The sequence below is a fragment of the Lucilia cuprina genome, chromosome 3, assembly GCF_022045245.1.
Source record: "Lucilia cuprina isolate Lc7/37 chromosome 3, ASM2204524v1, whole genome shotgun sequence".
NCBI lineage: Eukaryota > Metazoa > Arthropoda > Insecta > Diptera > Calliphoridae > Lucilia > Lucilia cuprina.
The window spans coordinates 43,560,740-43,572,511 of NC_060951.1; the positions used below are offsets into that span (position 1 = coordinate 43,560,740).

Genomic DNA, 11,772 nt, shown 5'->3' on the forward strand with positions numbered 1-11,772 from the left:
TTTTATGTTTTCACTCAAAATATCGATTTTTAGTAGGAAAAAGTAGTGATCACAGATTGAGCTTGTTTTTGCTGTATCTCTTATAGTTTTCGAGAAAAACGGACTTTAGTGTTTTCACTCATAATATAGATTTTTGGTAGGAAAAAGTAGTGATCACAGATTGAGCTTGTTTTTGCTGTATCTCTTATAGTTTTCGATTTTGAGTAGGAAAAAGTAGTGATCACAGATTGAGCTTGTTTTTGCTGTATCTCTTATAGTTTTCGAGAAAAACGGACTTTTATGTTTTCACACAAAATATCGACTTTTAGTAGGAAAAAGTAGTGATCACAGATTAAGCTTGTTTTTGCTGTATCTCTTAAAGTTTTCGAGAAAAACGGACTTTTATGTTTTGACTCAAAATATTGATTTTTGGTAGGAAAAAGTAGTGATCACAGATTAAGCTTGTTTTTGCTGTATCTCTTATAGTTTTCGAGAAAAACGGACTTTTATCTTTTCACTCAAAATATCGATTTTGAGTAGGAAAAAGTAGTGATCACAGATTGAGCTTGTTTTTGCTGTATCTCTTATAGTTTTCGAGAAAAACGGACTTTTATGTTTTCACTCAAAATATCGATTTTGAGTAGGAAAATGTAGTGCCTACCAAAAATCGATACTTTGAGTGAAAACATAAAAGTCCGTTTTTCTCGAAAACTATAAGAGATACAGCAAAAACAAGCTCAATCTGTGATCACTTCTTTTTCCTACTTAAAATCAATGTTTTGGGTGAAAACATAAAAGTCCGTTTTTCTCGAAAACTATAAGAGATACAGCAAAAACATGCTCAATCTTTGATCACTACTTTTTCCTACTAAAAATCGATATTTTGAGTGAAAACATAAAAGTCCGTTTTTCTCGAAAACTATAAGAGATACAGCAAAAACAAGCTCAATCTGTGATCACTACTTTTTCCTAATAAAAGTCGATATTTTGTGTGAAAACATAAAAGTCCGTTTTTCTCGAAAACTATAAGAGATACAGCAAAAACAAGCTCAATCTGTGATCACCACTTTTTCCTACTCAAAATCGAAAACTATAAGAGATACAGCAAAAAAAGCTTAATCTTTGATCACTACTTTTTCCTAACAAAAATTGATATTTTGAGTCAAAACATAAAAGTTCGTTTTTCTCGAAAACTATAAGAGATACAGCAAAAACAAGCTAAATCTGTGATCACTACTTTTTCCTACTAAAAATCGATATTTTGAGTGAAAACTTAAAAGTCCGTTTTTCTCGAAAACTATAAGAGATACAGCAAAAACAAGCTCAATCTGTGATCACTTCTTTTTCCTGCCAAAAATCAATATTTTGAGTCAAAACATAAAAGTTCGTTTTTCTCGAAAACTATAAGAGATACAGCAAAAACAAGCTAAATCTGTGATCACTACTTTTTCCTACTAAAAATCGATATTTTGAGTGAAAACTTAAAAGTCCGTTTTTCTCGAAAACTATAAGAGATACAGCAAAAACAAGCTCAATCTGTGATCACTACTTTTTCCTACTCAAAATCGATATTTTGAGTGAAAACATAAAAGTCCGTTTTTCTCGAAAACTATAAGAGATACAGCAAAAACAAGCTTAATCTGTGATCACTACTTTTTCCTACCAAAAATCGATACTTTGAGTGAAAACATAAAAGTCCGTTTTTCTCGAAAACTATAAGAGATACAGCATAAACAAGCTTAATCTGTGATCACTACTTTTTCCTACCAAAATCGATACTTTGAGTGAAAACATAAAAGTCCGTTTTTCTCGAAAACTATAAGAGATACAGCAAAAACAAGCTCAAATTGTGATCACTTCTTTTTCCTACTAAAAATCAATGTTTTGGGTGAAAACATAAAAGTCCGTTTTTCTCGAAAACTATTACAGATACAGCAAAAACAAGCTCAATCTGTTATCACTACTTTTTCCTACCAAAAATCGATATTTTGAGTGAAAACATAAAAGTCTGTTTTTCTCGAAAACTATAACAGATACAGCAAAAACAAGCTCAATCTGTGATCACTTCTTTTTCCTACCAAAAATCAATATTTTGAGTGAAAACATAAAAGTCCGTTTTTCTCGAAAACTATAACAGATACAGCAAAAACAAGCTCAATCTGTGATCACTTCTTTTTCCTATCAAAAATCAATATATTGAGTCAAAACATAAAAGTCCGTTTTTCTCGAAAACTATAACAGACACAGCAAAAACGAGCTCAATCTGTGATCACTACTTTTTCCTACCAAAAATTGATATTTTGAGTCAAAACATAAAAGTTCGTTTTTCTCGAAAACTATAAGAGATACAGCAAAAACAATCTGTGATCACTAATTTTTCCTACTAAAAATCGATATTTTGAGTGAAAACTTAAAAGTCCGTTTTTCTCGAAAACTATAAGAGATACAGCAAAAACAAGCTCAATCTGTGATTACTACTTTTTCTACTCAAAATCGATATTTTGAGAGAAAACATAAAAGTCCGTTTTTCTCGAAAACTATAAGAGATACAGCAAAAACGAGCTCAATCTGTGATCACTTCTTTTTCCTACCAAAAATCGATATTTTTAGTGAAAACATAAAAGTCCGTTTTTGTCGAAAACTATAAGAGATACAGCAAAAACATGCTCAATCTGTGATCACTACTTTTTCCTACTAAAAATCGATATTTTGAGTGAAAACATAAAAGTCCGTTTTTCTCGAAAACTATAAGAGATACAGCAAAAACAAGCTCAATCTTTGATCACTACTTTTTCCTACTCAAAATCGAAAACTATAAGAGATACAGCAAAAACAAGCTCAATCTGTGATCACTACTTTTTCCTAATAAAAATCAATATTTTGAGTGAAAACATAAAAGTCCGTTTTTCTCGAAAACTATAAGAGATACAGCAAAAACAAGCTTAATCTGTGATCACTACTTTTTCCTACTAAAAATCAATATTTTGAGTGAAAACATAAAAGTCCGTTTTTCTCGAAAACTATAAGAGATACAGCAAAAACAAGCTTAATCTGTGATCACTACTTTTTCCTACTAAAAATCGATACTTTGAGTGAAAACATAAAAGTCCGTTTTTCTCGAAAACTATAAGAGATACAGCAAAAAAAAGCTTAATCTTTGATCACTTCTTTTTCCTAACAAAAATCAATATTTTGAGTGAAAACATAAAAGTCCGTTTTTCTCGAAAACTATAAGAGATACAGCAAAAACAAGCTTAATCTGTGATCACTACTTTTTCCTACTAAAAATCGATATTTTGAGTGAAAACATAAAAGTCCGTTTTTCTCGAAAACTATAAGAGATACAGCAAAAACAAGCTCAATCTGTGATCACTTCTTTTTCCTACTAAAAATCAATGTTTTGGGTGAAAACATAAAAGTCCGTTTTTCTCGAAAACTATAAGAGATACAGCAAAAACAAGCTCAATCTGTTATCATTACTTTTTCCTATCAAAAATCGATATGTTGAGTGAAAAAATAAAAGTCTGTTTTTCTCGAAAACTATAACAGATACAGCAAAAACAAGCTCAATCTGTGATCACTTCTTTTTCCTACCAAAAATCGATATTTTGAGTGAAAACATAAAAGTCCGTTTTTCTCGAAAACTATAAGAGATACAGCAAAAGCAAGCTCAATCTGTTATCACTTCTTTTTCCTACTAAAAATCAATGTTTTGGGTGAAAACATAAAAGTCCGTTTTTCTCGAAAACTATAAGAGATACAGCAAAAACAAGCTCAATCTGTGATCACTACTTTTTCCTACTAAAAATCTATATTATGAGTGAAAACATAAAAGTCCGTTTTTCTCGAAAACTATAACAGATACAGCAAAAACAAGCTCAATCTGTGGTCACTTCTTTTTCCTAATAAAAATCAATATTTTGAGTGAAAACATAAAAGTCCGTTTTTCTCGAAAACTATAACAGATACAGCAAAAACAAGCTCAATCTGTGATCACTTCTTTTTCCTGCCAAAAATCAATATTTTGAGTCAAAACATAAAAGTTCGTTTTTCTCGAAAACTATAACAGATACAGCAAAAACAAGCTCAATCTGTGATCACTTCTTTTTCCTACCAAAAATCAATATTTTGAGTAAGAACATAAAAGTCCGGTTTTCTCGAAAACTATAAGAGATACAGAAAAAACAAGCTAAATCTGTGATCACTTCTTTTTCCTACCAAAAATCAATATTTTGAGTGAAAACATAAAAGTCCGTTTTTCTCGAAAGCTATAACAGCAAAAACAAGCTCAATCTGTGATCACTACTTTTTCCTACTCAAAATCGATATTTTTAGTGAAAACATAAAAGTCCGTTATTGTCGAAAACTATAAGCGATACAGCAAAAAAAGCTCAATCTGTGATCACTACTTTCTCCTAATAAAAATCAATATTTTGAGTGAAAACAATAAAGTCCGTTTTTCTCGAAAACTATAAGAGATACAGCAAAAACAAGCTCAATCTGTGATCACTACTTTATCCTACCAAAAATCGATTTTTTGAGAGAAAACATAAAAATCTGTTTTTCTTGAAAACTATAAGAGACACAGCAAAAACAAGCTTAATCTGTGATCACTACATTTCCTACTAAAAGTCGATATTTTGAGAGAAAACATAAAAAACTTTTTCCTACCAAAAATCGATATTCTGAGTGAAAACATGTAAGTTCGTTTTTCTCGAAAAATATAAAAGATACAGCAAAAACAAGCTCAATCTGTGATCACTACTTTTTCCTACTAAAAATCGATGTTTTGAGTAAAAACATAAAAGTCTGTTTTTCTCGAAAACTATAAGAGATACAACAAAAAAAAGCTACTTTTTCCTACTCAAAATCGATATTTTGAGTGAAAACATAAAAGTCTATTTTTCTCGAAAACTATAACAGATACAGCAAAAACAAGCTAAATCTGTGATCACTACTTTTTCGTAAAAAAATCAATATTTTGAGTCAAAACATAAAAGTCCGTTTTTCTCGGAAACTATAAGAGATACAGCAAAAACAAGCTTAATCTGTGATCACTACTTTTTCCTAACAAAAATCAATATTTTGAGTGAAAACATTAAAGTCCGTTTGTCTCGAAGACTATAGGAGATACAGCAAAAACAAACTCAATCTGTGATCACTACTTTTTCCTACTAAAAATCGATATTTTGAGTGAAAACATAAAAGTCCGTTTTTCTTGAAAACTATAAGAGATACAGCAAAAACAAGCTAAATCTGTTATCACTACTTTTTCCTACCAAAAATCGATATTTTGAGTGAAAACATAAAAGTCCGTTTTTCTCGAAAACTATAAGAGATACAGCGAAAACAAGCTCAATCTGTGATCACTTCTTTTTCCTACCAAAAATCAATATTTTGAGTCAAAACATAAAAGTCCGTTTTTTTCGAAAACTATAACAGATACAGCAAAAACGAGCTCAATCTGTGATCTCTACTTTTCCCTACTAAACATCGATATTTTAAGTGAAAACATAAAAGTCCGTTTTTCTCGAAAACTATAAGAGATACAGCAAAAACAAGCTTAATCTGTGATCACTACTTTTTCCTACCAAAAATCGATATTTTGAGTGAAAACATAAAAGTCCGTTTTTCTCGAAAACTAGAAGAGATCCTACCAAAAATCGATATTTTGCGTGAAAACATAAAAGTCTGTTTTTCTCGAAAACTATATGAGATACAGCAAAAACAAGCTCAATCTGTGATCACTACTTTTTCCTACTAAAAATCGATATTTTGAGTGAAAATATAAAAGTCTGTTTTTCTCGAAAACTATAACAGATACAGCAAAAACAAGCTCAATCTGTGATCACTTCTTTTTCCTACCAAAAATCAATATTTTGAGTCAAAACATTAAAGTCCGTTTTTCTCGAAAACTATAAGAGATACAGCAAAAACAAACTCAATCTGTGATCACTACTTTTTCCCACTCAAAATCGATATTTTTAGTGAAAACATAAAAGTCCGTTTTTCTCGAAAACTATAAGAGATACAGCAAAAACAAACTGAATCTCTGATCACTATTTTTTTGTGAATATGTGCCACTCATCAATGAGTCCCAACTTGTGGCGTGCTCACATATTTGATTAAAAATTTAAGCATTTTTATACTTATACGATGCATTGTTTCACATATTATTAATAATAGACTAAGTGTCAATGAATTTACCAGTACTTGTTATTTCCAAAAATAAAAACGTCATTGAAAATTCTATTTTTGTAAAATTCCCTAAAAAACATCTCAAAAATAAACAAACCTTTTTTTTACAAAACAAACAAGATGTAAATTTTGAAATATGAACGTGATTTAAAATTTCATTATGTGCCCTTAAGATCATTGAGATTTCATAGATAAACATTAACTACTAATATACACGACATTCAGTTATTCAGTCAGTCAGTCACCTAGTCATTTTCTGTCATTCTAAATTGTCAATGTTTACTTTAGAGACACAGATTTGCAAACAATTTTTATCAATTAGCACTTAAAAATTCAAACTCAAAAAAATTTTTTCAATATTTACTTTTTTTCGGGAATTACCTAATAATGCTAATTGTAAGGTTTTTAATGGGAATTAATAGATAAAAAGATATGTGTGGATTTTTAAATTAAAATAATGCTATTTATACTTGTGTTAAATTAAAATTATTGAAAAGAGAGTAAGATCTTGGTTTTTCTCTTAGGATTCCTATACCAAAACGTGTAAACGTTGTTAACATAAAGTAAACTTATTAAAAATAATACTAAATGGCATGTTTTAAATTATTTTAATTGCACAGTGGTTTTATGGAATTGTTTTGGACATTTTTAAAAACATCTGAAAAAACTCTTTAACATTTAAGAAGATGACATATGTTCAGATTAATTTCCAAGATATGATAACAACATGTACTTCTGATCAATCTATTTAAAGCTATCCGATCAATCTAAAGAGTGACTAGAATATTACTAATAATTGACATTAAAAGTCCAAGAACCGAATTGGATTATGTCTATGGAGATGTATCTAAGAACTATTTATTTTAACAGCTCAAACAGTAAACAGCCATCCTTATGGATTTAAATAGAAGATACGATTTGGATAATGTCCAAAGCTTATGAAAAAGCTTGATTTTTTATGTACTAAGTTTGTTTCATTCTTTCACAATTTAAGTTTTTGAGTTTTATCATCAAATTTCTCGCTACTCCAATTCAGATTTTAGTTTTAAATTTTTTATATTTTTGTCTTAAACCAGTAAAAATAAAACGAAGTACTTCCAAAAGAATAACATTTATCACCACTTCGAATGTGGTATCTTATATGTAAGTAAAGCTTTAAGCCAAATGCGAAAGCGGAATTTCCTGTATCAAACATCTGAATTCTATCGTATTCTATGGGTTCAATTGTTCCCCCAGTACTGGTTCTAGCCTAGTCTTATGGGAACTATAAACTGGTTGAGTCATTAGACCGTCCGACACCAAAATTAAACACGAACCAGATATAACTGCGTTTACAATTTTTTATTTCGTGATCTGATCATAGAACCTTTAAATTGGAAAACGAAAAGAGTGGGAAGGGAATTTTAGTTAAAAGACCAATATGTAATTTTCGGATAAGAGTAAATAGTAATATTTCCATGCTACAAGATCACTTAGAGATGTGACTGTGGAATTAATTTTTAGAAATGATAAGATAGAAAATAATAAGGTTTAGGCGGAACTTTCCTACCCACATACTAAAATTACTCCCCTGTGAGTAAGAACGAGGTCATTTAACTCGTAATCTCACAAGATAAAAATATAAACTAGCCTGCATTATTCGATCTTAATCGGCTATTAGCTGAGGTGCCTTTGCGGTGAAATTAATATGTGATGAAATTAATATTTCTCCAAAAGTTCAGATCTGCTACGACACGATCAGTCAGAGTTGTCACAGAGGGACCAAATGTTGCAATGAGGGGATAATACTAGAATAAGAATACACAAACCTACCACAGTCGCATAGCCAATTGAAAGTGTTGCATGTTTTCCTCCACAAATGGGTCGATTTATAAAGTTGTTTTCATTCATAATATATATGAAATTTTCTTCTTTGACATGGTATATTCAGGGATTACTCTATTATTACCCAAATTACCGTAGTGGTCCGCACTTCAGTCCACAAAATACGTATCTAAGTACTTTTGCCGAAATAACACAATATTGGTTTGGACAGTATGCAATGGCACTTCAATGTTCAAAAACTTGATCAAAAGGCTTGTACATGGACCGACAATAGGCATGTATAAGACACTATCGTTATATACACCGAAACTTATAAACCGATCTTAATATTCTTTTATATAAAGAAAGTTATTTCCGAAACCAAATACAATAAGTTTTGATGCAAGTTCACCATGCCACACTCTATCAACCGCCTTGAAAATATCTAGAGCCACCTCTTTACTTTCGCCAAAATGGTGAATGGAATAACACAATTTCTCCGAAAGGAAGGCCAAAAGGTCTCCCGTAAAGCGACCTCTACGAAAGCCATACTAGATAAAACTTTAGAAAGTGCAGAACAAATTTTCAATGTTATAAGCCTCTCCCTTTTTAGGAAGAGCCTTGCTTCAAGTCTAGTAAGCAAGAATTACTTGCGAATAGCTCAGCTAAAAGGTTAGCTTTATCAAACGGGTCGGTGAAAGTTTAATCGTCTCTGAAAAGCGTAGGAACTGAGGAACTAGCAGTATTCTTTACACTTTTTACGAACGACCAAAAGGTTTTGTTTCCTACGTATAGAACTTTTTCGCGTCTAAGTACTCTGACACACGAAGATCTCTCCTTTTAATGCAGCATGTCATTTTGGGCGTTTTTATTATTGCGCCAAACTCTTAAAGCTTCCTCTCTGGATCTGATTGCACTTTTGCACTTCTGATTAAACCAAGATCAATGATTTTTTTTAAGGAATGAATGTTTTCATTCCCAGCATAATTATATTTTCAACCATTTTCGCCATGGCATTGACAAATTCGTCTAGAAAACAAGGACAATTAAGTTGCCGAAAGAATTCGTTGAGCTCAACTCAAGGCTCGTTGGTAGATGAAATTTGAACGTTTCGTAGCTGCATGATACAAAATACCAATAAACTGAAACAACTAAAAACATATTCAAAAATAATGCCGAAACTTTTTGGTTACCACTTTTCCTTTAAACTCCATGTTATTAAGATTTCAATTACTTAATTCACCTGATAAAAGTAGCACAAACATATACTTAATAGATCCTACAACATTTAACTATATACACCACTGTAAACCATGTGTTATGCAAATTATGGATTCATATATATATGATATATGAGTCTAAAATATTATGAATTTTAGGCAAAATAAATTGTTAAGATAATAAACATTAGAAGATGAGAAAAATTATACATCGATGTGACTAAATTTATAAATCATAGATAACTAGTAGACTTGTTAAATTATTTTAGATGGTGTTAGTAGATAAGATGCTAAATCTATACTTCCATCTAAGTACATACTTGTGCGAATGCGTATGTACAAACAAATATACGTACATATATCTAAACAGATTAATGGGTAGGGTTAGAGTTTTTGTATTGATTAAGTAAATATGAAATTATTTTCTTTTGTGTTCAAAGAGAGTCTAGTTATTCGTGAAGATAAATATTACAAAAATATTCATATTTTATGATAATTTTTTTGGGGAGACAGCGTAAGGGCAGCAAAATAAAGCTTAGATTTTGCTGAGCTAATTCATTAAATAGTTCTTGTAGATTTTTCTCTCTTCTGGAGATTTTATTGACTTAATTTTTTTCCGTATTTGAGCATTTTAAGATCATATTATTTGGCCTGGATTTTAACATTAAACTGAAATTAAGTTGGGCTATAAATTTGTGTGTAGGCTTAGAAATTAGTATCAGTTGCCTACGATTAGCGTTGTGAATTGCGTGGATTAATATTTCTTATACGAACGAGTAAAACGGGTCGGTAATTTAGAATGAAATTGTACGTTTGTGTCTTGGTTGCCATGTTGGCAATGGCAGCACCTGCCCAAGCTCTTTTGGGTGCCAAATTGGCATTGTTGGGAGCTCTAAAGAATGGTATTGGTGGTGGTAGTGGAGGTAATAGTTATGGTAATGGTGGTGGTTACGGAAATGGCGGTGGTTATGGTGGAGGTTATGGTGGTGGTTACGGTGGCGGTTACGGTAGTGGTTATGGCAAAGCTGGCTTTGGTGGTGGTATCAATTATAACCGTCCTGTTTACACTGGCTATAACTCCAACAACGGCTGGGGCCAACAGTCTTATGGTGGCGGTTATGCTGGAGGTTATAACGGTGGTTATGGTTATGGCGGTGGTAATGAACAAGTTGTTAAAATTATCAAAGTCGTTGTGCCACGTGAACAACCTCAAGCTTCTTATTACGACAATTATGCCAGAAGCTCATCATCAGCTTCAGCCTCTGCTGTTTCTTCCTCCAGCTGGACTCCCATACCAGCTCCAGCCCCTGTAGTACAAACTTATGCCGCCCAACCTGTTCAGACTGTACAAGTACAAGCTCCTGCACCAGCTCCTGTGCAACCCGTTCAATCGGTTCAAGTACAAGCTCCTGTCCAAGTACCCGTTCAAGTACCAGTTCAAGCTCCAGTTCAAGTACCCGTACAAGTTCCAGCACCAGCTCCAGTTCAAGTAATCCAACCACCACCCAGACCTGTTTATGTTCAACAACAACAACCCCAATTCATTCAACAACAACCCCAATACATTCAGCGTTCACAACCCGTCTACCAACAAGTTACCGTTCAAAGACCCGTACAATATCAACCCCAACCCAACGTCTATCAACAACAGGCCCAACAAGTTCAAGTTCAAGTACCAGCTCCCCAACCTTTACCACAAGTTCAAGAAACTGTCAAGACCATTAAGGTAATCGTTGACGGTGAGTCAGAACACGTGCCAGCTCAGACTTATGGACCTCCACCACCAGCACCCACCTATGTTGCCCCGAGTGTTGGTAACAATGGTGCCTGGAACTCTAATGCCTGGAGTGGCTCCAGCAGCAGTGGCAACAGCGCTAGCTGGAATAATGTTGGTACCGGCCCATGGAAAAGCGGTAGCATTTGGGAAAGCATTGGCTGCTAGTCACAATGAAGCTAAACGAAACGAGTCTTCCTAGTTTTTAATCTAATTTGTAAATAGGTCTTAATCAATTACAAATCTTAATGTTGTTCTTACGTTTTTCACTAATTTTACTACAAACAAAATATATATATACTGAGTTAACGAACTTAATGTAATACTAATTCTATAAAATAAATATATATTTTAAATACTCCTCCGATAAATAACGAAGCTAATTGGGGTTTTAATTATATAGTAAGATTATTCAAATTTCACATGGTTTTAACAGCTTAAAGTGGATCCTAAATAACATATATTTAATCAGATATAAGTACAGCGTGTAAAGTTAACACGATGTTTATTTAACTGATTCAAAAGTCTGCCAAAGATCTGTATAGAATGTTAGGGAATCTCATAATAATGTAAAAAAAACATGTCTTGCTGTCGAAAGAAGCTGAACTAGAATGAGCTAGAACTGAACTAGAACTGACCTAGAATTAGAACTGAACTAGAACTGGACTAGAACTGAACTAGAACTAGAACTAAACTCGAACTGATCTAGAACTGAACTAGAACTGAACTAGAACTGAACTAGAACTGAACTAGAACTGAACTAGAACTGAACTAGAACTGAACTAGAACTGAACTAGA

At 32.3% G+C, this 11,772-nt stretch overlaps 2 protein-coding genes across 2 annotated transcripts in view; one reads left to right on the plus strand and one right to left on the minus strand.

The window, feature by feature from the left end:
• Positions 1 to 11,772, minus strand: part of LOC111680147 (anoctamin-2) — a 181,412-nt gene that overhangs the window by 159,503 nt on the left and 10,137 nt on the right. The gene's annotated exons all lie outside the window — the stretch shown is intronic.
• On the plus strand, positions 9,934 to 11,352 carry LOC111680117 (ATP-dependent RNA helicase ddx46). The gene has a single exon (XM_023441739.2). It carries the CDS (start codon positions 10,000 to 10,002, stop codon positions 11,140 to 11,142), a length of 1,143 nt encoding a protein of 380 aa, XP_023297507.2. The 5' UTR covers positions 9,934 to 9,999; the 3' UTR covers positions 11,143 to 11,352.